Source organism: Pogoniulus pusillus, chromosome 6, assembly GCF_015220805.1.
Source record: "Pogoniulus pusillus isolate bPogPus1 chromosome 6, bPogPus1.pri, whole genome shotgun sequence".
Lineage (NCBI taxonomy): Eukaryota > Metazoa > Chordata > Aves > Piciformes > Lybiidae > Pogoniulus > Pogoniulus pusillus.
In genome coordinates, this window is record NC_087269.1 from 44,395,256 (window position 1) to 44,421,496 (window position 26,241).

The 26,241-nt window shown below is 42.8% G+C and overlaps 1 protein-coding gene across 3 annotated transcripts in view; it reads right to left on the reverse strand.

The window, feature by feature from the left end:
• The window catches only part of LOC135176365 (L-threonine ammonia-lyase-like), a 51,185-nt gene that overhangs the window by 9,359 nt on the left and 15,585 nt on the right, over positions 1 to 26,241 (reverse strand). For 2 of the 3 annotated variants that reach the window (XM_064145430.1, XM_064145429.1), the window contains exons 3-11: positions 14,444 to 14,786; positions 10,320 to 10,436; positions 9,028 to 9,269; positions 4,443 to 4,608; positions 3,908 to 4,004; positions 2,645 to 2,720; positions 1,958 to 2,083; positions 616 to 783; positions 268 to 325 (exon numbers count right to left, since the gene is read on the reverse strand). In XM_064145430.1, the coding sequence (XP_064001500.1) occupies positions 268 to 325; positions 616 to 783; positions 1,958 to 2,083; positions 2,645 to 2,720; positions 3,908 to 4,004; positions 4,443 to 4,608; positions 9,028 to 9,269; positions 10,320 to 10,436; positions 14,444 to 14,786 (1,393 nt within the window). Of the gene's footprint in view, positions 1 to 267; positions 326 to 615; positions 784 to 1,957; positions 2,084 to 2,644; positions 2,721 to 3,907; positions 4,005 to 4,442; positions 4,609 to 9,027; positions 9,270 to 10,319; positions 10,437 to 14,129; positions 14,368 to 14,443; positions 14,787 to 26,241 lie in introns of those variants that run through there. The other variant, XM_064145431.1, reaches the window with a different exon arrangement.

Here is a 26,241-nt window from a genome sequence, read left to right on the forward strand (position 1 = left end):
GGTTGGCAATAGTAAGAGCTGCAGTGTTTCACCTGTGGTGCCGCAACAGCAGGTAGAACAGGTCCTGTGTTACTTATATGCCTGCTAAGTGTTTGGTGAGGCAAGACAGTGTACAGCACACAGGAAACTATCTACCAGACTGCTCCTCAAATCACTGTGCACACTCTGTTGGACTTCTCCAACATAGTCATATAGAGATATAGGACAACAGAATGAACTAGAGGAGGTCAATACTGGCAGAGAAACTGGAATTGCATCTCATCTTACCTCGACAGTGAAGAGCTCAGATGTCACGAATGTGCGTTCTTGTTTGATATCCAAAACTCTAGATCAAACAAGGGATAAATTAGAGATGACAAACATTGTTTGTTGTCATGAAATAGTTTCTGTAAGTGTCTGGACAGCAGCCATTTTTGCTGCTTTCTATATTAGACAATCATTCTGTTGTGCAAAGGTATTTTCAATCTGGGGAAAAACATGAAGGAAATAAAAGTTTTTCTGAAACCTAAAAATCAAAATTGCTTTGATTAGCGACTTACAGACTCATATGTCCAAATCTTAAACAATCTTTGTGCCATTCTGTGATTGTATTTCCCCACTGATAGTCTGATGTACCTTGTTTCTTCCCGAGCCAAAATCTCCAGTAGCTTTGAAATGTCTCCTGGGCAGTCAGGAAGCACGAGGGAAAATCTGCACACTCTGTTATCAAGGGTCAGGGCACGAGCTATGCACTGTCGCAGCAAATGCAGCTCCAGGTTTCCACTGCATATAACAATTGCCACTCTGAAAGCAGAGAGAAAAGCAGGATTTTTGATTGTACACTTGTCTGTACAAAGGAACCATCACTCACAGACATGTATTCAAGATCAGCTTAAAAGCTGTTGGGACTGCCCTTCAATAAATATATAGTACTTGTCAGAGAAGCTCCTGGCTCTACTATCAACTGTGGAGGCACTGAGAGCCTAGAAGCTGGATGCATTACTTGGTCTAAAGTGTTGCTTTCATTTTGTATTTCCTGGAGATTTTAGGTTTGTTGAAGATACTCTGGTTCCATTTTCAGTTTCTAAAACGTGACATCATTTTTCCCCTGGAAGCCCTGGGTCTTAGCCTCTTAACGAGCAGTTAACATGGGTGTTCAAAACTCTCTCTAACCATTCATTAAATCCATCTCAGCCCTGCAAAGGGAGTGCAGAAATGTTTGAAAAGCAAGTGAAGAACCACATTTTCAGGCTGTGGTAATCTCAGGAGCCAAACCTGATCTTTTTAAACCCAAACACTTACATTTTCCCATTTCTTTCAGCTGTAGCAAATTGAAATGCTGCTCTGCGTGTACTCTGTCAGCCTCCTCAGAAGAATTCAGCAGTATTTTAGCACGCAATGCTGTACAGTGGATGTTTAATTTTGTCTTGAGTGTATATATGTTTAAGTACATTCTGGGCTATGTCCTAAGACGAGGCTCAATCCACTTAAGTACTGAGTACTCTGGTACTTGCCCAGAGGAATGAAGGCACTTAGCCATGTTAAACGCTAAGGACAAGGGTAATCCCATTTGCTCTCTGGGCAGTTCTTGGGGCTGGGAGGCAGATGTCACTAAGTGACTGCAGAAGACAGTGTAGGTCCTGTCCCACCACAACTGGAATGAGAGAAGGCAACAGGCTGACAGGAGCAGGATGCTCTCCTGACAGATGTGCCCATGTCTTAGGGAGCTGCATGTTACTGCCTTTCCCCTAACCATTTTCTAATATAAGAAAATGACAAGATTTTTCTGGTCTCCTGGCTGACATTTGTCACGTTCAAGGTGTTTTTCTGTCCTGCGAGTGGTCTCTTTAGCCTGAATTAAATGCCACAGGAACTGCCTTGTCACTCACACAGCAAGCAATTTCTCTCAGCTTGCTGGGACCAAGGCACCCAACCCCATGCTTTTGCTGCAGTTCCCTGTTTGTAATAGTTGCCATACCTTTTACCCTTCAACTCGGGCAGCTTTCCTGCAACCACCGCTGCAAGCCCAATGGCCCCTTCTGCATCAACTGTGGCTCGCTCATACTCCAGCAGTCTCAGTATTGAGACCAGGATGTCCTCCTCCCTGAAGGCAAGAGAGTTGTGTCAGTACAAAGTGAAAGAGCTACCAAAAGCAGAAGACAGTAGAAAGGGATTCCTTCTATCCTCCTGGGTACACAACAACCCCAAGGCAGTGTTACAGCAAGCTGTGCTGGTGGGGGTGAATTGTCATCTTAGTCTTGTTAGTAACTGAAAGACAGGATGAACCATTCTGCTGGCTAAATCCTAGTGGAAAGTATATTCTGCATATCTGGGCTTTCAGTGAAAGCTCAGAAGAGTTGATCCAAAAGCTGCCTTCATGTGTTGTAGACCGCAACAAGGAGAAGTTTTACGCCCAGAGGATCAGTAGGTACTAGCAGTAGACAAAGTTTTGGCCAGAGGAGTGAGATATGTGGGATTGGGTTGAAGACCCTCAGTGCCCCTCTTTGAAGGAAAGCCACCATGGGCTCATAGTGTGTGTGTGATTGCCAACCTGCTCTCCACCATGCATGAGGGAGGAATCACCATAAACTAATGGCACAGCATCTTTTTCACATACAACAGTGTTCTCCCAGTATTACTCATATCACTCCTTTTTCTCTCTTACCTCACAGCAACAACTTTATCCACAAGTTTCCCAGTCAGCTGTAAAGAGTTACTGCCAAAGCAAAGCCCACTCACATCTGCAGATTTCAAAAGACAAAATATGAAGCTGGCTGCTCCAGGGAATTCAACAGTTTTTACAGCCCTGACTGTTTAGTGCCCTTGAATACAGCACACATGCCATTATGTGATCTTAAGTTCCTTGATTTTTTCATACAGCAAAAAAGTGTTTAGTAATGAAAGACCAAATCTCCCAGGAAGATTCTGCAATTCAGAAAATTGTGATTCTTCATTGGCCCAGTCATGCCACAAGAGTGACCTTGCAGCCAGGCACTTTCCACTGTGCAGTGGGGCCTGAAGAAAAGAAGAACCCAACTCGGCACTGGGCTTGCTTAGCTGCAGCAAGACAGTTAACAAATGAGTACAGAGGCAGGCAAAGCTTACAGGGAGAGTTAAGAAGCTGCTTGTTTATGAAATTCCCATTTAACACAAAGCTTCCAGAGATCTGAACTGCAGATAAGTAGAATATTCTTGAACTGCTCATCAGCTGAGGCTTTGTGAGCAAATGATATGTAAACAACTGTGCTGTTTACAAGCAGCATTGTTCTGTGAGCAGTTTCATGAGCACTACATTTGCCTGTCTTCTACATGGGAGTTTTCCCATTGACCACACTGGTTATGAGTGCAATAGTCACTTAAATAGTCTTGTATTGCTGAGCAGCCACTTGAACTTTTCACATGCACCCCAGGCTGCACATCTAGGGGGGAAGGTCTCAGACGTTGATAGTGCAGGATCATTTCAGTTCTGACTCTGGGGTTGTTTAGTCTAGAGAAGAGGAGGCTCAGGGGTGACCTCATTGCTGTCTACAACTACCTGAAGGGAGGTTGTAGCCAGGTGGGGGTTGGTCTCTTCTACCAGGTGACCATCAATAGAACAAGGGGACACAGTCTCAAGTTGTGCCAGGGGAAGTCTAGGCTCGATGTTAGGAGGAAGTTGTTGGCAGAGAGAGTGATTGGCATTGGAATGGGCTGCCCAGGGAGGTGGTGGAGTCAGCGTCCCTGGATGTGTCAAGCAAAGCCTGGATGAGGCACTTAGTGCCATGGTCTGGTTGACTGGCTAGGGCTGGGTGCTAGGTTGGACTGGATGATCTTGGAGGTCTCTTCCAACCTGATTGATTCTATGATTCTATGAACTGAATGAGAATATGGTTGGAGATATCAATGAAAACTTTTGATTTCCTTCCAAAAGAACAATCAATTTTCTTACCTCCATAAAAATGGTGATTGCTGCAAGCCTGATCTTCGATGGGGTGGCCAGCCTTTAAGGACTGCTGTAATACAGGGAAACTTTCTGATTCAACTCCCTGCAGAAGACAAGTGTACAAGTGTTGTCACTTTGGTATCAATACAGATGTAACAGAAGTCACTGCCAAACTGGATACCAAACAAGGCACACAAACATTTCTTCTTAGGATTGACAGTTAAACTCAAATTGCGAGGTAACTGTGCTACCACTAAATTAATCCTGTGGCTTACTTAGAGGCAGACTTTACATAAGAAATTATTTCAAAGCATAGAGATGGTTTTCATAGACTTTGGAAAAGCCTTCCCACATTTTTTCTTGAACCCAGCCAAGCAGCCAAGGGACAGGAGGCTTCTCAGGTTTTAGATGTCTTTTCTCCCCACCAGGGGACAGATGGTACTAGTCCCTAGCATATGCAGTCTCTGCCAGCGTATCACTGGATAACACCTGTGGTGAAAGCTGTCAAAACACAACACCTTACAGGTGAAAGGAAACTTACAATTACAGAAATATGTGGACTGAGATGTTTGAGTGCAGCAGCCGACCCTGCCAGCAAGCCACAGTGGCCTCCTGCAGGGAAAATCACTGCATCCAGCTTTGGCACCTGTTCGTACACCTCCAGCCCCACGGTCCCCAGGCCTGACAGGTAGACAGCACTGTCCTCCCTGAAGGGAAGAAAGGCACAATGCAGCAGGGTTCACAGTTGGCAATGCAGTAATAGTTCAATCTACTACTTTAAAGAGATTGTTCAGCAGAGAAAGATACACATGAGAGTAAATCATCAGCACAAGGGTAGGAGGTGATACAACAGGACACTGATGATGGCATGCTGAATGAAGTGCGATGTTACCTATTAGTAGAAAACTTGTGCCACTGACAAACCCTCCAGGTAGACTCCAGGGCAGAGCACATATACATGCATCTGTTGTTAGCAGTATCAGGTGTTTACAGAGCTGGCAAGACAGAATTTATTCTCCCACTACCTCATGCTTTATAAAACTTGACATGTGGTAGCCCAAACCAAAAGCAAAGTATCAGAAGGAGATCTCTGAATTTGTAAGTGGAGTTCAGTATTTGTGAGAAATGTGGATTATCATGAAATTTAAGCACTGCATTCAACTTCACAAACACCAGATTTCTATGGATTTAAGTCTTTTCACAATCCAGGGCCAATATCTGTTATTTCCCCATCACACTGGAAGGGTAAGAACAAAATTCAGTCATGTTAGAATGCTCACCAGTAAAACACTTTCAGGCAAAGGAAATTTACCAAGCAGAATAGGGACAAACATTCAAAAGACTGAAGAAAAGTCTGCTGTACAGTCATAGAATCATAGAATCAAGCAGGTTGGAAGAGACCTCCAAGCTCAGCCAGTCCAACCTAGCACCCAGCCCTAGCCAGTCAACTAGACCATGGCACCAAGTGCCTCATCCAGTCACACAATTGACTTGGATTTATCTGTAAAAGCTCCTTTGCATTTTAATTTAAAAGCTCACAGTAATGTGAAATGATACATGGGTGGAGAACATGAGGCCTCTGTATGCTCCACCTTTTCTGGCAAACAGATAAGAAAAGAGAATGATCAACCCAATTATTTCACTTGATTCACCTGGCCCAGGAAGTTCAGGTCTTTGGAAGCTATGCTTTTATTACCCTTAGAAATGCATAGAGAGACTCAGCATAGAAGCACAGAACACCTGCAAGGTGAAGACCAAGGTCCTCTTGAGAAGTTATCTCACATGCCACTCAGAGGGAGGTCTACCTCAGAGAGATCCTCAGAGTGAGACTCCATGTAACTACACAAGAAAGGGTGAGAAACTTTCTCTCCTGTAGCACAGCTGAAGATGAAAGCAGGAAAACATGATGGGATGGGGAACTGAGCCCTTACATTTGTTTTCTTTCTCAATATACTGAAGGAGTTTTCTCTTCCTTCTTATATCACTGCTTTCCAGGGGAACTCTTCTGGAGCCTTATTTGCAAATAAGGTTCTGAACTGAGTTCACAGCTGCATCTGCCCTGGTTATGTGGGAAAACACAGGGATCTGCTGAAGTGAATGAGGACTTGAGGTATTAAATTCACAAGTGAAACTTCCCTAATGACTGAACATTCTGTCTGAAGAAGCCTGTTCTAGGAATGGGGATTTATTAAGAGTTTGGATGAATGTTTCAGATAATCATGTTTTCCTTGCTAATGTTTCATCAGAGGACTAGTTCACTGGCCAGCTTCCAGCTCTTTACAGCCACAGAAGCACAGAATGTCAGGTGCTGGAAGGGACCTCTAGAGATCATCTAGTTTAACCTCCTTGCCAAAGCAGGATCACCTAGGACAAACTACACATCCAGGTGGGTTTTGAAAGTCTCCAGAGAAGAAGATTCCACAACTTCTCCCTGCAGCCCATTCCCGTGCTCCATCACCCTCACAAAATTTCTCCTCATGTTGAGGATAATAAAATAGATGAATTACTTGCACTGTGACTGATTATTTTTGCTTTGTGAAAGCAAAACTATCTGTTTCAGTATCATATGCCATTGAAGGAAAATCAGGTAAAAGGGCAAGTAACTGAAACACATAATCAGAGCTAGAAATTTGGACGTTTGTCTTCTGAAATGGGCAGTTTATCAGCAAAGGCAGGCTTCAGGTTTTGGTTTCCCAATGAAGTTTTCATGTGGCAAGTAGCAGGCTCTCTTTCTCTGCTGTCCAAGTAAAGGACTCAAAAGCTGTCAGCTGCCCTTCCTGGAGTAACAGACTAACCAGATCACACATGAATGAGGATCAGGTCTGATAAGTACTTGGGTATGGAGTTACACAAGACAAAACTAGAGTCTCAAGGAAGTAAGGATGTGTAATTCATTCTGCAGCCCTCCTACCTCCCTGATTCACAAATCAACCTTTCTCATATCATCTCAGAGGCACTGTGTAACTTATTAGCAACATTCACATTGCATTTGTAACGAGGCCCCAAATACCTAGAGGTACTAAAACTCCCATTTTACCTAAGCAGTAATTATGTAGATTTAATGACTGAATTCCAACTTGAAAAATTACATTTCCTTCCTGGAATTTCACAGGAAGTTGCAGCTGGATAAAAAAATTTTCCTTCCTCTAATTGAACTCTTGCCTAACCATTTTCATAACACAGTATTTTAATTGCACTCAAGAAATGGGAAGAACTGACACTGACACACCTAACTACAGGACCGTTCAGGTGAAACCAAAGACAGTCACACAATGTCTACTTCAGGTAAGAGAGAACAAATTGCCAGCTAAGTGGATCCAGAGACCAAATTGCCAGGGATTTTATGCAAAGTAGAATTAAACAGAAATAAAATGACATTTCAGAAGTTCCATTCTAAAGCACAGGAGATGAGCTGATGTTTTACACACGTCTTTGGCAAGTGACAATGCATGTGTGGCAGACACATGTTGAGGAAGACTGGCTATCCATGTATGCATGCACACATTAGGAAAGCTCTGCCAGTCTACACTTAAAAATGTATGTTTCAGTCATCCCATTATGGAAAGGTTCACAATAGTAGTGGGTGGGTTTGTTTTTTTTTTTCATTCTTTGTTTCTCCAGAGTCTGAAAATTTGCATCTGTGAAGTTTTACTTAATCTCAGTAACAGACTGAATGGCTCAGTTTCTTGAAGCCTGAAAACAGAAACAAACCAGACTGGATTGCTATTAGTAGTGGTAACATGCACATTTAAAGTTCCTCAGTGTTGGATGCTGAAGTCCTTCACGTGCATCGTCCCTGGAGCTTCATGACCTTGGGGAACATTCACCCCATGTAATGTAAATAATTACTGTGTAATGAGACACTTGGAGCCCAATCTGCTCCATGTATAGCAACCAGTGAAACTAAGAAAGAGCAGTGGGTGATAGTAGTAGGTGACTTCCTTTTGAGAGGCCTCTGTGCCTGAACAGATCATGGAGCAGACCCTCCTGGAAACTATGTTAAGGCACATGAAAAATGGGAGGTGATTGGTGGCAGCCAACACAGCTTCACCAAGGCCAAATCTTGCCTGATAATCATGGTGGCCTGCTATGCTAGGTAACAGCATTGATGGACAAGGGAAGAACAATTGATGTCATCTACCTGGACATGCGTAAAGTTTTTGACTCGCTGTCAACAGAGCAAATGGTGCAGTTGAAGAGTATAGTTTTTAATATCACCTTCCCAATGAATCAGTTGGGAAAGAAGCATCTTGCTCATTCTGGGATACTTTTTTCCAGGCAACATTACTCATTATTAGCATGTTTAATGCAGTAATACAAATACTAAATGCTGGATAAAGCCTGCACAGAGTTGGCAGTGAGGAGACAGAACAACATTCCAGTTCAGTGCAGCAGAGGGATCACTGGCTATCTCAGGCTAGTGATTCACCCCTCCATGCTTTTGGAAACCTTACTTGAAAAAAATGTGAGGGGGAGGGAGGAGAAAATGGAAGGGGAATGTGGAAGAGATTGTAGAAGAAGAAGGAAGAAAAAAAAAAAAGGATCTGTTCTAAATGTTTTTACCTGCCTTAATCTAATTGTGTCTTGTTCAGTTTTACACTCAACCTCAGCTACTTTAAACATACATATGAAGTAGCCTCTTAATAATCTTGTTTTCAAACCAGAGTTGCAGTTTTGTCACTCCCACCAGCTGAACAAAAACTGTGCAGCATTAACCTTCTCCCGTTCTACACTGTGTCTCTGAATCCTTTGCATTACAGGTTAGGTTTTACACACTTTACTCCCAACAGAGAGGCCAAAACCAAATGCCAGCCTTAATGTTTCCTGACAGGGTTCATAAAGACTTAACATATAACCATCTTCATACTAACCCATGTAATTTCTAATCTGAAAGTCTGCCTAATTTGGTGGAAAAGCATTGTTGGTTTTGGTTTCCATACCCAATTTTTACAGAAGGATTCATGATTTGTGCCTGGCAATATGTAGCTGTTCATAATTTGGGTAACAGGAAGATTTTGATGATCTGTGATCAAATTTTAACGAAAACAAACTGTTTGAAAGTTGCTCTTGCAGAGCTGTGCAAGTATCTAATCTGATCTTTCAAGTCAGCCTGACTTTCCACTTACTCTTCAAGGTAGAGGTAACCATTCTCCTGTGCCAACCGTCTTGCATGGGTCTGGGAATCCTTCGCTGTAGTGCCGTAGGATATAACCATGGCACCATACTCACGGCACATTTTCACTCTGGCAGGGGGTGTGCTGGTTGACACGATGACAAACACTGGAATACGGAGCTCTGAGGCATGGTAAGCGACGGCCATGGAAAAGTTACTGTCCGAAGCCACGATCACTCCCTTTCTTTGCTGATCCTAAAAAACAGGGTTGCTTACTGCACATCACACAGCATCACACAGTTGTTCTGCATAATCCTGGATTGTTCAATGGGCTGGATTCCTTCCTTTCCTCTACTACATGCGTGTCTGATGTGATCTCAGGACTTACACACTAAGACAGCAAGCAATCAGTCCTTGTTTCTGCACTCCTATGGGTTCCATTCTTGTTCCATTCAAATTCACTGTAAATTTCCAGCTCATCTAAGAAAAGCTGATATCTTGCCCCTCAGAGCTGATATTCATAGAATCATAGAATCAACCAGGGTGGAAGAGACCTCCAAGATCATCCAGTCCAACCTAGCACCCAGCCCTAGCCAGTCAACTAGACCATGGCACTAAGTGCCTCATCCAGTCTTTTCTTGAACACCTCCAGGGACAGTGCCTCCACCACCTGCCTGGGCAGCCCATTCCAATGGGAAATCACTCTCTCTGTGAAGAACTTCCTCCTAGCATCCACTGGTCCTCCTTCCCTGCCTTGTTTCATTCAGGTTTCCCTTTAATGGAATTTATTAATAGCATTACAAAAGTAGAGGAGTAAGTGTTGTTTCTGGAACGCTGTATCATGCCAATCATAAGTGTTATTGCTGCAGTGAACTCAATAACCTCCTAAAGCAAACTACAAATAAGCTATTCATGTAACAATAGTAAAATTACAAAATCAATTGGTGACCTAGAGCCTTCTCATCATTTATCATAACTTAATTCTGTCATCACTTCCAGTTTGATGCTTTTGACATGCCACAGTCACCGTACTCATACAATCCACTGCATGCCACAGAAAAATACTGACATTAATATTTTGCAAGATTTTCTTTCAAACATTTTAAGCATTTCATCAGCAGATTGGCCAAGCATAAAGTGGCAAGGTATTTTACACCCAGATTCTTGCAGACCTGCCTATGCTGTTCAGCACAGTGGTTCAAAAGGCAAGAAATGGTGTGATTCCATGGATGTTATGGGTAAAGTTGTCTTTACTTCTGCTCCTTTTTGGTGAAGCAGAACTTGAACATTGACACCTTGTTATACCTGTGGCAATGATGTCAGAAGGTAAAGCACACCTCGTTCCTTCACAGATCCTGTGTACTGGAGGAACTCTTTCTTTAGGTAGATGTCCATTCCATACTGCTTGGATAGCCTAGAATACTGGAGCAGAGACATATTATTATAGAGAGGTTTCCAAAATTAAAAAAGAAAAGATCTTCTACTCCCCACATAAGCTCCCTGGTGAGTCATGCATTTGACAACCATGTGTGAGCTCTAAGAAGTGCATTTCATAATCTATTTCTTTAGAAATACATGACTGTGTGTTGTTACCTACCAGATTCTTCTAGTTTATGGAAGTCATTTCCACACTCACAGTAGTGAAGTACTCCATGTGGTAACAAATTCTGAAAATAGCTCTTGTTTTGGTCTTACTGTTCAAATACAGATATGAAAATAAGTATTTTCAATTATTTAAAGGCTCACCCTACAGTCTGCTATTTTAGCACTTGCCAGAACTAGGTACTTAATACCCCCAAAATAAGGTTGGCTACTAACAGACGCAAAAGCAGTTAGAAAATTCCTCCTTCGTTCTCCCACGGTTTCTACCACTGATTCACTGCTGAGTATTTTCCACTTTGCACCTTAAGGCTTGTGTGACATTAGTGAAGGCATTTATTTATTTATTTATTTATTTATTTATTTGAAGAATGCTGAAAAAGAGTTTCCCAGAACTGCAAGCTGTTTGAAAGTGCTCAGTGCCTGGGACAGAAAGATCTCTGAGCTGAGAGGAATCAGCAAGCATAGCACATGTGATGCAGTGTCCAAGTGTACAATTAATTAGTATTATTTTATGTCAAATCTTTATCAATTTTTTAATAAGACACTGACAGCACATATTAGCATATTAATTTCCTGTTACCATACAATCTAAATCAAGAGTTTTAAAGAAGATAGCTTCTGAAATAGAGCTGCTGTAAGCCTGTGGGTTCCAGTTCCTCAGGCTTACCGCTTCTCTATTTCGTAATTGGCTCTATTTGCTCCATTGGCTGCCGAAGCAAATGAGGAGCTGGGGATTTAGGGGATCAAGCCTTCATTTATCGTAAGCCACCAAGAGAGATAAAAGAGAGAATGAAAATATATTTTAAATATTTATGTCAAGAAGTGTGTGGCAGTGTCATGTATATGATGTGTAGAGCACACAAGCGTGCATACTGACATTTTTCAGACGGTGGGACTTGGAAATTGAAACTGTAAACCCTAAACATATCTGAAACAGATACTTGCTGTAAAAACGAAATGTTTCAGATTGATGTTTCAAGGCTTTTTGCAAGCAAAAGTTCTTCACCTGTAGGTGGGGTCAGATTCTCCATCCTGCTTCTGAAAAGCCTGCAAAAGGAGCTACCACTTGTTGCTCCTTTGCAAATCTGGCTGTAGAATTGCAAGAATGGCAAGGGCTTAGCAGACTAACAGAAAATGGTTTCTATCCTAAACAGCCTAATCTATGGAGAGCACCTATGCAAAACACAACAAGGACACTAGACAAGAAACACTACTTTACTTCTTCTTCGTGTGCCATACTAGTTTTAGCATTTTTGGTTCCGTGGATCCTCTTGGATTCTCATTTTAAGCGATGAGACAAAGATGGAAGGGGATGAATCCTGTGGCTTTATAAAGTTGCTAAGTCTCCTACATGTAGAAATATGTGTCATCAATGCAACCTTTCCCACAGCAGGGGGGTGTTTCAAATTATCATTCATTCTGATACCCAATATTTTAATTCTTTAGGCTATCCTTTTCTGTTTCCTTCAGCTGAGGGTTTTTCTTTCTCCATAGCCTAAATATAGCAGTTACTTCTAACAAAGGGAGCGTCAGGGCTATTTTCAGCTGTAGTGACCTGATGCATGACCTTGTAAGACGCATTGAACCAGCCTGTAAGTCTTCTCCTTTGTCACCCTAATCTTATCTAAGGGCTACAGGTACTGTGTCTAATGAGAGCACAGCCTCCGTTTGGCATCCACAAAGCTAGCACAAAGCAACCTTTGAAGTTCCTTAAAGATTCATATGTCATAGATGCCTGAAGGAGCAAAACACAGACTCGGTGGTGCGGTCATGCCTTTTCCTGCACTGGCATGTGTCGGCTGGCTAGATTTCAGACTGAGAGCCATACCTTGGGAGTAAGTTAATGGCTCAGAGGACAGGGCCAAGGTGGACTTCACTAGTTTTGAGTTGTTGGTGCTATGTGAGATGAAAGTGAATGAAGTCCTCAATGACCTGCATGAACTAGGCTCCCACAGTCTCACACTGGCAGACGTATAGAGCCGGCTGAGACTAGTCTGGGTGACTTCAAAAGTGGGGGGGGGGGCGGGTAACACCCAAACCATCACAAACAGCATCTTAAAACTGTTTGGCAGAGGTGCATGAAGGAATGATCCAGGCTTTCAAAAGGTAACAGACATAGCTAGTTCTGTTTCCAAATTAAGCCATGACACCCTCACTCTCTCTGCCTTTAGACCAACCTTTGTACATCAACATTAAACCCATCTAACATATATGACCAGAATTGCCAAACACAGGTAAGTGCAGTGCTCACTGCCTGCAATACAAATGCAAATCTTCTCTTTCTGGGACAGTCCCTCCAGAAAAGCAGAAGACTGGCTATTCTGTCTAAGGCACTGACTGTCTGTCTTCACAAGCAGCACAGTCTGAGACTTTTCAGGACAAACAATGCATGTGCAAAGCTTGGTGCACTCCCTCTCTTTGCCCAGGCCCTGATCAGTCCAACATCTGTGCTGCACATGTGTTTGTTCACTCCCCCACTGCCTTCCTAGGCCAGGAAAGTTTTCCACTTTGAAAGGAAATCCTAGCACAGTTAGCAGGATGGTTTACTCCCAAGTCACTCAAAAGAGCTATCTTGTTGCACTGTGGCCAACACTACTTTGCCAATTCTCTGTGCCACCCTACAGTCACAAATGATCTTGCATCATGCCCTATATCATGAAACACACTTCTTCAGAAGCATGCTGCAAAAACACAACTGTCCTTGTTTTGGAAATGCTAAACTAAAAGCACCCCACCAAAAATAGTTATGATGTCTCTGTATCAGCAAGCATTATTTGGAGACCAGGAAAAATGCTGTGCCTTGCAGACCCAAACACTTTGCTCCAGGGACTGCTAACCTCAAGCTGCATCTCAGACATCCAAAAGCCCCTTCCTTGTGCAGGCCAGAAAGAAGATTGTCAGGCAGTTAGGCTGACCCAGGGTATCTTGGGTCAGCAACAGAGAGTGATGTGGGACTAAGATGTCCTTTTCCTCTGTGAGAGGGAAAAGAGCTTAGTCATGGAGCGCCTACAGGTGGTGCTAGTAACACCTCCGTGGGAACTCGGAAGGATTACAGTACCATGATGCATGACGTGCTGATGATGAATACCTAATCACCGTGCCAACAAACATCACCAGCTGTGACAAACGTGTGGACTGGCTACCCTTACCTAACCCAGAAAGAGACACACTCGGTAAGTTTGGTAAATAGCCACCGTGATAGCTCCCCACAGTAGAAATACACTCCAGCTTCAGTAGCTTGTCACTGTGCTTTCTCATGCTTTAGCAAAAGCTTGCAACTATGTGGGAGTGTCTCAGTCATTTTCACACTCACGCTGATTGATAGCTGCATATGTTTGTGTATGGATATCTTAATGGCCTTGTGTTTTTGAAGATGCATGTGACAGAACCACCTACTTATAGAACATATCCAGCCTTGCCAGGCTGGCCAGGATAGCAAGGAATATCTGTACCTTCAACTTCTCCAGATATGAGGGCTGGTTCCAAGCCAGGCCCTCCCACAAGGCTGCTTACCAAAACACTGATCGTCCACCGTCTCCAACTCGGGTTTCTTGTAGCAAGACTTTTCCAACAGGAGCATAATACCATAGTGCATTAAGTCTATGCCTAATGTGCTTTATCCTTTGTTTACAGGTCACAGCAATCTTTGAGGATTTAGGTTAGTGTAAACAGATAAGAAGAAAATTATTATTGACAGTTAACAACAGCTAGCATAAATGTGAGTCATCTCACACAGACCTATCTGCTGCAACTGGCACATACTTTTCATTCAGTTCTTATAAAGAAAAGAAATATTTAGACAATGCAAAGCCATAAAGAGTCCCTACCATGCATGGGGTTTTTTGAACACCACACTGGATTTTGAAAGCTGCTGCACTAATATCTTCAAATCGAATCAGCTTGTTACAGCTTGACAGGCTGGTCCTACTGCTTGACTGAGGGATGCGGGAAAGGGCATCCCTAAGTAACTCCTCATTACGGCTCACTATCTTCATTTCCCAGGTCTTCACATCCCCATTCAGGTAATCCTCCTCACCAAAATCTTTCAGTCTCTCAGGGTTAATAGAGGGTTCCTTCTGCCCAATGAGGCCATTTCTCATCAGCCCATCTTTACAACAGTGAAGATCACAAAGTGCTGGGGTATCTTGTTTCTTTATTTTATTGTCATCCCTAAAAACAGATAAAAGAAACTCATTAGTAAAGCTCAGATGGTTAAAAGCTCGACATGTAACATTTAAAAAGGATGCACATCTCAGTTGCTCTTTGCAAGCCTCAAGCAGGTTAGACTGAATTATTACTGTTAAGTTGCTTATCCTGGAGGTGGATTGAAAGCTACCATAACCAGCCTTTAGAAAAGTCACAGATAGCCCAGCATGTGGACAAACTGGAAAACTCTCTGAGCCAAGAAAATACAAAAGACACAATCCATGCTGTCTGGGCAGCCAGATCTTCCTCAGCACTCAGTCTCAGCCAGCAATGATCCCAGGTCAATGCAGAAATTTTGGAATAACTGGAATGGTATTTGATGTATGCAACTCCCTGTCTTTGTAAAAAAGGCAAATAGCTGCTGCAGAGCATTCCCTGATACTATTAGTAGTGCCCTTACATCACACACAAGAGGTCTGTTTCTCCTCTCTTGCATAATTGCAGGGCATGCTCACACAGAGCGTGCTCTTGACAGCCATGACTGTCTTGTGACAGGAAAGAAATTACTTTGATAAGGGATAACAATTATATCCTACTACGGAGCTAAAGAACTAGGTCTGCTGATTTGGGAGCTAACATTGCATAGATAAAAACACCTGTGAATAAGACAACACTCTGATGCCACACAAAACCTCTTTCCTCTTCGGAGAGACAACACTGTTAGAAAAATTTGCCATTTTTCCTACCTTCAACTGCCTTACTCCATGGTTCATGGTGTTCTAGGAGTTTATGAGAGATAGTATAACATTGTGTAGGATTAATGCAAAACTCCTAGGAATTCTTGGAATTTGGAGCTGGGTGTTGGAAAAAGGAGCATTAAGCAGATAAGTGATTTGGAAAGGAGCTGAAACCACACCTGGGCTATGGCTATGATTACACAGATAGCATAAGCCTCTCTACATGAAGGACTCAGTCTCCTTGGAAGAAAGGGGTTTCTGAAAAACATAGATGTTAGATTATGTCAGAGATTCCAGCCTAGCCTCCAATTAAAATATATCATCTTTTCACAAAAACAATGTAGATTGAAGTTCTGCAGTCACTGAGCAGCAGGGCTGGCTAGAGCAAACGTTGCCCTAGTTTCACAGCAGCGCTCAGCACTGCATTCTGTATCGCAGTGGCTTCCAAAAACAATGCTAAAATATTTAGCAACAGCTACTTTGTGAGCAATTGCCCTGCCTGTGGCAGTGTCACCATCATTCGTTTCCTCTGTGCTCCAAATAATCTATGCCAGTAGCTCTGCTTCCTATTACACTTCCAACAGAGAATTTCACATAACACTATGGACAACACAAAAGGTTGATTCTTTGAATCAAGTAATATACCAGCAGCATCAATATCCTCACACAGGAGACAAAAAAGAAGGACTGTTTTTGTAGCAAGGTCTTCTCCCTATGAAACTGATGTGATCAAGACTTTTTTTCTCAGATAAACAATTTGCACATTTGTAACTTTTTTACATTGAGACTTTCGATTTAAAATCTTTTCCTGATACAGTATCTTAAAACCCAATCAGCTAGCATAGAATCATAGAGTCAACCAGGTTGGAAGAGACCTCCAAGATCATCCAGTCCAACCTAGCACCCAGCCCTAGCCAGTCAACCAGACCATGGCACTAAGTGCCTCATCCAGGCTTTGCTTGAACACCTCCTGGGACGGTGACTCCACCACCTCCCTGAGCAGCCCATTCCAATGGCAAATCACTCTCTCTGGGAAGAACTTTCTCTGCCTTCAAAATAATCAGCTTATCAAATAGCTCTAGTCCATACTTTTCTCCATTTCTGCTCTTTTTGGGTTAGAAGTTGGAATGCATGATAAAGATGTTAAACTCCCAGTGTTAGTTTGCATGGATATTAGTTAGCTTCATGCAAAGATGAGAATCAGATCAGACTGTCTTCCCAAGACCTTGTTACTACACAAGCACTGGCACAAGCAGTTGCTATCATCATCTGAGGTCAGACTGCTGCTGAGTTCACTGCTATCACCACCTGAGGTCAGACTGCTGCTGAGTTCACTCCCTACCCCTTCTCCAAAAGAATCTCTTCCAAATAACCCTAGGCCATAACCGTACCAAATGGAGAGGAACACTACACCTTATATCTCTAAATACACTATCAATAATGTTCAGCAAGCATTAGCAAGTAATGATGTTTCTTACACTGGAAATGAGTTAAAAAGATCTATGCAGGGTGAAATATATACAGGTAGATAATTTTTTCTAAGTCATTTTTTTTTTATAACTGGCTGGCATTTGAGATAGAAAATAAAGTCACACTTTTGCCTTGCATCTGTGGCAGCCAGCTACATAAAAATCCATTCAAAAAGCCCATATAAAGAGGAGCACATAAAGTCCATTAATGAATCAGGATTCTGCTAGAAAGCATCAATTAGAGGGCAATGCCTCATCACATTAGTGCCATAAGATATTTTTATCTGCAAATAGAAAGGCTAAATTTGGGATTCTATTTTTTGGTTTTAGTCTTCTTTTTTTTTTTTTTTTTTTTCAAAAGAACAAAGGATGGAATCAAATCCTTTTCTTTGGTCTTGATCTGAAGCAATGCTCCATGATCAGTGAATATCTCCTCAGCACCCTGATAAGAGACAAAGCTAAGGTCATTGGAAAATGATCATTGGGGTAAAAAACCCAAACAAACCAACAGCTACAGAAGCCAAACTGCTGCAAAACACGTGCAGGCTTTTCAAGCTTGAGATAGGTTTCAAATACACCCAAAATGTTACAATGTCAACACTTAATGTGGTAAGTCATCCATTTGCATCCGAAAGGTCATCAGCTTCATTATCAAAGGAATATCATCATGCTGTTGTATTGTATATAGTTAGTGTGTGTGTGTATATATGTTTTATGTTGTTATTTCAGACTCATTTTTATAACCTTCTTTGTACATATTTTTCACTCACATTAGCAAATGACATTTTCCCCTATTAAACCTGTGTTGGTGTGGCAAATAAACAGTAGGTTGAGGCTTAACAATCCATCACAAAAAGGCAAGTAATAATGCAGTTGGGTTATTGTCTGTTGGGAATTCCTCCTGCAGGAAGAGTCCAAGCATGCAGCCAAGCATGCAAGTGATCACAGAAGGGCAGCACAAGACTTACCACGCACAGTAACAACGCATGGCCTCTGTTCTAGCAATCGTGACCACCAGCTGGAAGTCTGAGCCAGTACAAATACAAACCCCAGCATAACAAAACACTGCTCCCTTCAAAGGCATCACTCTTCCATTTTTGGAGCTTGTTTCAGAAACTTTTAAGAAAAACTCTAGGGTTTTTTTTCAATCCATAACATGAATATCCAGCTGGCGAGCTCCGTTACGTAGCTATAAATGACCACATTTTGCCTTTAGAGTGATTAGTAAAAGCAAACATGGAAATGAAGTTTATAAACCTACTTTTTCAAGAGCAGCTGCTCAGCATAACTGCAGGAAAAGAAAGAAAAAAATTACCCATATGCAGAATAATTAAGGGATCATAGAATCAACTAGGTTGGAAGAGACCTCCAAGATCATCCAGTCCAACCTAGCACCCAGCCCTAGCCAGTCAACTAGACCATGGCACCAAGTGCCTCATCCAGTCTTTTCTTGAACACCTCCAGGGATTGGATAAAATATAGTTTATGCAGCTATCTTGAGGTAGTTTGAGGTCTTAAAGCCAATGCAAAGAGATTGTGTGCTGAAATGTAATCTTAGAATGGTAAAATAAAAAAAAGCAGTTCAGAATGAAAACAAAAATCTGTTTTCCAGTTTGGTTTATTGAATATGCTGCTAAATTTCATCAATTAAGTAGTACTGGGAAAAACAAGTTTTAAAATGTGTGGAAGCATGTCTTGCTGACAGAGGACATGATCTGATAAACATGAGCAACTCGTGCTGCAAAGAGCATCCTTGAGCCCATCTCAGAGGCAGGAACTAAGGCAATGAAACAAACCCTCACATCCAGCTGCAAGGGAGCAGGATCTGCTGGCCACAGGAGGCTGACCCTACAATTGTTTTCTTTCAGCCTTAACCTATCTGTGCCTTACATGGAGCCTTAAACCTCTTTGTGCTTTCCACATGCACCAGTCTTAACTGAGTTAGCTGAATAAGCCTCTTCTAAGTTTGGCATAAAAGACACTGCATCACCACAATAAGGAGAGCACGATTTTAACCATTGGTGTCTGCATCGTGACTCTGGCTGCCTTTCCACCAACAAAAATGCAATAATAATACACCAATACATTAATAACACAAATAAAAATAATTTGGGGAAGACAAAATGCAGTAGTACACCTGAAGACTGCTACTGTTACCTTTGTTACAGGGAGAAAGAAACGCCCATGCGGTGTTCGTATAATCATGGGACAATTACATGTCCCCATCAGATGAAGCACATGCTGATTGGATTCCTCAGGATCCATGTGGCAGTAGAATAAACAGATTAAACTGATATACCAGATTCTCTTCAGCTTCTCAAAGTGAAGGAGCAAAAGAAAATCTCCAAAGTCCTGGATATCCAGGACACAGTCAACTGGGAAGAATTAGTCACTGCTCTACGCAGGAGTCTACCATATGAAAGCAGAACATTTAGGGGTCTACCGTGTGAAAGTAGAAAACCCAGAAAATAATTCACCTGAAGAACTCATTACCAAAGGATACTATGAAAGGCAATAGGATAAATGGGTTCCTAAAAACTTGTGCAAATATATGAAGATAGGTCTAATAGTGACCAATAAACACATTGTTCGAGGAGCAGTCTGTCATTCAGGAAGCTCCCAAGCACCTGCTTGGCAGATTCTGCTAAAGTATATGAGAGACAGCATCTTATGTGGCTTTTGTGTTTCTCCAAACTCTTGTTACTGGTCACAAGCACTGAGAAGACACAGAAGGAGACAGCTCCTTGTTCTTACTCAGTGCTGCCATTTTGATGCATGGACATTTCTGGTGTCAGATGTTGGCCTGTTTGGTGGCTTTTACACCTCTTACAAAATGAGTCACAATAATGCATTTTGAGGCAGAAATGAAGCTGAAATTATGGACATATCTTCCAATGTTACTGTGCTGTTTCATAAATATAAATTCCAGTGACACAAAAGGAAACAAAGACTTTTTTTGGTCTAAGGCTGAAAGCTCAGGATTGCTTTTCCATTTCCACAGCAGGTTTTGTCACTGTATTTACAACAATACACACTCATCAGGAAGGACCAACACTACAAGTTCCATATTGTATATTAGAATCCTTAGAGGCTTATGCCATGGCAAGAATTTCAAACTCCAATGCCTAACTTGTACTCCTCTCAAAGGAGTGAGGAAGAGGTAATCCCAGGATATGACAGAGAGAGCCCTTTCGCTCATCCAAATCCCTCTTCTATCCAGAATCTTCCCAGCTCCATTAATCCTCCTTATTACATGTTCCCACACCCATCTCCTCTGACCCTTCTGAATATCTGAACCTTCCTCGCCCTTCTGACACCTTCCCTGTTTGTTCCATTCCCCTTTCCCAATGCATCCCAAATAATTCTGTTCCATCCCAACTCCTTTTGTCAGTGTAAATCCCTGTGAGCTTGTCAGCTTTCACAAAAACCGCTGCTGACCCCACCCAATTCTCTTCTCTTTATTTTCCTCTCCCCAAACACATTCATATTCTTACAAACATCTCAGCAGCTTGTGCAAGTGTGTCTTTCTGAAGGAGAAATGAAAATGCAGGCTTACTGGGATCAAAGGAAGAACCATAATAGCTGTTATCTTCACTAATAGTAATTCTAGGTTACTACAATGAATAGAATCATAGAACCAACCAAGTTGGAAGAAACCTCCAAGCTCATCCAGTCCAACCTAGCACCCAGCCCTAGCCAATCAAATAGACCATGGCACTAAGTGCCTCATTCAGGCTTTTCTCAACACCCTCAGGGATGGTGACTCCACCACCTCCCTGAGCAGCCCATTCCAATGCCAATCACTCTCTCTGTTGTCAAGAACTTCCTCCTAATATCCAGCCTCTATCTCCTGTGCAGGACTACAGGGTGACAAGTAAACTCCCCCAGACACTGGGAAGGAGCATGCCAGATGTCTCTTTGACAATGCAGTTAAGAAAGCTCAAAGACAGTAATGCACTCAAGGATTACCATTATAAATTACCATTCTTCTCTACAGCACTAATTCTTAGAAACACTCCCTTGAGACTCCCAGCTAGTGGCAATTGCAGGAAAGAAATCTAAAAAGGATCTCTGGCATCAACATATCCAAACACTATGCAAAGTGATTGCTTCTAAATCAGGTGGGAATCACCAACATCTTCCCCTAAATAGAAATTCAGTAAATATTGGCTCCACTGTACTGATAGAAACTGGGCCACAGATAGATCTAGTGACTCGCCTAAGACTCCCACAGGAAGTTCATAGCAGGGCTACTTATCAGAGTGCCTTAAAGACAAAGAGCTCAGGGCTTAGTTACTAGCCTGCATGACACAGATGTTAGGGTATGTATGCACTGTGATCACCAAGCATAGATAGGTACATAATAACCAGGCCTCGAGATTGAGCAGGCATTTATAACCCTGCTCACCGTATGCCAGCCTGACAAAAGCATGTGATGATACATCAACAACAAATGCAAAGAAAGCTCAGGCAGGGAACAACCAAGCTGCATTATCACTTCTGATAAAATACCTCCTTACTTTCAGTAAGTCAGATTTACCAGAGCCTGAGCCTGGTGCTATATCTGCCTTCATCTCTGGTCATAATCCATTGCCAGTCCTTTGTACACATGACGGAAATGTCATCGCTTACTGCTGGCAATGGCAGCTGAGTGTCAGATGCTAAACAGATAACATGACAAAAAGTAATCTGAGAGCAAGAACTCAAAGGTTATCCTTTTTGGCTAACTCTGCTTCAACACCTTCCGAGTGCCCTTTGTACAGACCTATTCCTCAAAGCAGTTCTTGTAGGACATTCACAACTGTGAATGTTGAATTACCACTATCAGATACTTAAAAGTTCTCCAAGTAATTAATATTTTCCTCTTCAAGTTAAATGTATTCTGAGTTGAGAGGTACTCTGGTGATTAATGCACCTCCATACTTCACTTGAAATAGAGAATGAATAGCATGACCCAAATTAGAAGAAAGAGTGGTTCTTGGTGAAAGGACTGGGGTAAGGTTCTCAGTTCAGTGCAGAACACACTGCATCATGTGTGACTTTGGGGAAGCCAGGTTCTCAGTTCAGAACTGGAACCTTGTCTTCCTCTTTAGTGTTCCATGAAAATTTATTAGGAGCATTAAGCCAACTGAAAAAAAATCATGCTTTAAATATTACCAACACCTGTGACCACTGGCATGACACAAGAATGAGAACTGTCCTTGAATTATACAACATCTGGTAATACCAACCTGTGATCTTCCTAGCAGTGTCCAGATAATAAATACAGGGAAGAAAGTAACTATGGAAAAGGTTAAAAGTGAAACTGTAAAACCACAACCATGCCACACTGCAGCTGGTGCTGCACAAGGGCACGAGGCATATCCTAAATGCCATCTGCACCAGTCAAGTTTGAAAACGAAAGTTCAAGACTATCATAAGCACCAAAACAAAGACAACCAGAGAACATTTGTGATAACAGGATCTGATAGAGGCTATCCTAAGATAAATTTTCAGTGGACTATCAGTCTGTATCAGGTTATTTCTAATACAACACTCACAAAGAAATAAAACAGTTGAACTCCACAGGCTTAAGGTATTCATATCTCCACTGCTTCTAGAGTAACTCATACCCACAGAGCCCAGGGAGATAGTGGAGAACTACAAAGAACAATTCTCTTTTATTTGAAGAAAATAAGGATAGGAAAAAGAAAGCATTACCTATACAGCACAGCGACTAAATAAACAACGAGGCGAAGCAAAACTCCAACTACGGCACCATAAGAAGGCAGGAGGGGTCCAGGGGTTGCCATGTCCATAGGCCTGGCCTTGGGTGGACCCCAAAGGCTGAGCATGACCCCTGAGGAGGAGAAAGGAGAGCTCTAGCTCTAAGTCAGACAGCAACATGCTCCAACCTTTGCCAGAAAGGATCGTAGTCTTCCTCCTCCCTGGAGCGGTCCCTGGGGCTTCTGTTTTTTAACACCTTGGAGTAGAGAAACTGTGCTGCAAAATTCATTGTAACTCCTGGGGTGAAGTACAGCTGGGAGCCTGCGGGCACTGTGAGAAGTGCCAGCCCTGCGGTGCCTGGATGGGGAATAGCAGGTGATGTGCTGTAAGCAGCTCTCCAGCGCTGGCTGGGGGAGGGAAGTGTCTTTGGGAGAGATGTCTGCTGCTATTTAAAGAGATTATTTCCGAGGCCAAGCTGTCCTTGTCAATTTCAGTCAGGGCCTGGATTATGCTGGGCTGACACTCTGTTAGCTGGACACTCGCAGCTTAGGTCGCACACCGCTGAGCTGGGGCGCATGATCTAGCCCTGCTCTGGGGCCTGCGGTGTGACAGCATGGACTAAGGCAGGCAGAGGCAGCAAGAAAGAGGTACCTGCCTTGTGGTGCTTGAGTCACCTGCAGTTGGAGGCTGCACCTGGGGATGTAGGCTTTGTGACCCACTGCATCTTGGCACGAGTCCTTGTAGCAGAAAATCAGAGCTATCCAGGTCAGACAGAGGAGATCATCCAGGGAAAAGGCAGCAGCAGCCATCAAGAACCACCAACATCTACATCTTCTTCATTGCCCTGAGAGCACATTAGCAAAGGCCACATTTCCAGCATGCAGGATGACTCTGCAGTGGGGATGGGAGCAGGAGGCCTTTCTGTAGTCTCCCTACTCTGGAACACAGACCTGGTGGATGCAGGCTCCAGGCTGCTCAAGGTGTCTCTCCCCAGGTATCTGTGGTCCCTTAGTACCCTCTAGTTTCTGCTGACAGCATATAAAATTGTAACCTCTAGGACCGAGAAGAGGCACAACGTAAAATCTTACTCAAGCTGTGACTTAACCCTCCCCACAGAGTACTGTGAGAAATGGCTAAGGAAATAAATGATCAAACAGTCTTTGGGGATTGCTAGGAAATGCTGAGCTGTCTTGAGGGAGCCTTCCCAACACTGGCATGGCAGATCCATCAGCAGAGCTGAAGCTCCAGATTCAGAATTCTCACTTGCCCCTCCCACTCAAACCCCTTTTGCCATTCTCTTCCCAGGCAATGGCTGTGCAGGTGGTGGCAGCACATGCTACACGTGGCCACAACCCAGCAGCATGCTGATACCCTCTGGCTGCTGCCAGCAGCTGCAGCTCTAAGCCAGACTGAAGTTCAGGTCAGCTTTACTGCTGCCTTGAAGCACGGAGAAAGGACAAGTGGGATTACTACTTTCTTTTTAACACATCTGAAGTGGAATGGTGAGCAGGAAAAAGGAGCTCAGAAACAGTGAACAATCACAGTGCCTGCTTTCAGCTGTGTGTAGGAGTCCAGACCAAAGTGCTCAAGTCCTGCTGTGTATTCAGTTCTTCACCATATGGAGGCCCTGATCTGTGATCGGCACTTGCAGACCAGGGAAAACCAGTAAAAGGCTTTTTGGGACTATCTGATTAAGCAAATGCAAACAAACTGACTAAGCTGTTGAAGGACAAAAGTAGAGAAAACACTCCTGAGCAAGCAAACCCTGGAGAAAAAGGACATCTGGATAGAACTGTCCTTATCTGGGAAGTTACTCTGATCTCCTACTTGTAGTATACTTCTCCAGGGAATTCCCATTTATTTCCTTTGCCTCCACTAAAGCAATTACTGCCTGGAGTTGGTATAGCTGCTGCTGCTGACCAAGAATCAGAACTCTCCAGCAGAAGGCAATGCTCCAAAAAATGACATTTTTAGGGACAGTCTCACATTATCTCTGGGAATTCATTTCAATGCACATTTCACATACATGCAAACCAAAACGTAGCTGTCCTGGAATAGGACAGGGTTGGCTTTTCTGGACCTTTTGCAGTGATCTGATCTGAGCTATAGCCTATTTGGAGAAAGATTATTTAACTTCCAAATAAACCAAACTCTTCACAGACTTTTTTTTCTTTCTCTTTTACTTTAATGATGACCTGGAATAATTCAATCTAACCATTTCCAAATCTGCTTGCCACACAGCAAAAAACAACAGAACTGCTGCAGAAAGGAAAACAACTTTCAGCTTGGACCTTTTTCTTTTGTATGGGGTGTGGAGGGAAGGCATAGGTAAGACATAACTGCATTGCTGTTATGGTGAAATGAAACCCAGCATAGAATCACAGAATGTTAAGGGCTGGAATGGACCTCAAAAGACTACCTAGTCTAATCCCCTGCCAGGGCAGACCACACAGGAATGCACCCAGGCAAGTTTTGACTATCTCCAGAGAAGGAGCCTCCATAACCCCCCCACCATGGCAGGCTGTTCCAGTGTTCTGTCACCCTCACAGTGAAAAAAACTTCCTCATGTTTGCATGAAACTTCCTATGCCTTAACTTCCATCCATTGACCCTTGTCCACTCATTGGGCATCACTTAGAAGAGCCTGGCTCCATCCTCTTGGCATTCATCATTTACATCATCATACAGAATTATTATCTTGTACTTAGATAATTCTGAGTCTAAAAATACCTCAACACTTCAACCATAGAATCAACCATGTTGGAAGAGACCTCCAAGATCATCCAGTCCAACCTAGCACCCAGCCCTAGCCAGTCAACTAGACCTTGGCACTATCCAGTCAGAACTGGAATTCAGTGCTGATGTACCAGTGTGTAAAAACAAGGAAGAAATCAATGAAAAGAGATGGAAATTTCAAGTCTCAGAATAAGTTTTACACTCCCTGGTTGTCCCAGGCCTGCCTGCCTACCTTCTTCAGTCCCTGCAACAAAAGCCATTAAAAGATAACATAATGGGGAAAAGCAACAGCTGCTTCTTTTTACAGAAAACCTTCTAAAGAAGGTTATGCTGCTTTTTCCCCATTCTGAAGAAGAAAATGAGGGGCCATTTTGCCATGAAAATGGAAAACAGTGCTTCATTCTTTTTGTAACCAAAGAAAATACACTTTGGGTAGCACTGGGAGAAATAGCTCTTACCACCCTGAATAAAGAATCCATTGAATTACAGCCTTGAAGTGCACTTGGCCAAAGTTTTTCCCCACACTAAATGAAATTAGTAATACTTCCTACCTCAGTGCAAACCACATGGGTGGGAAGCAATAATATATCCAAAGCAGAGAAGTCTGTGTCTGTGCAAAGCACATGGGTGGGAAGCAATAGTCTATCCAAAGCAGAGAAGGCTGTGTCTGTGCAAAGCACAGGGGTGGGAAGCAATAGTCTATCCAAAGCAGAGAAGGCTGTGTCTGTGCAAAGCACAGGGGTGGGAAGCAATAGTCTATCCAAAGCAGAGAAGTCTGTGCAAAGCACAGGGGTGGGAAGCAATAGTCTATCCAAAGCAGAGAAGTCTGTGC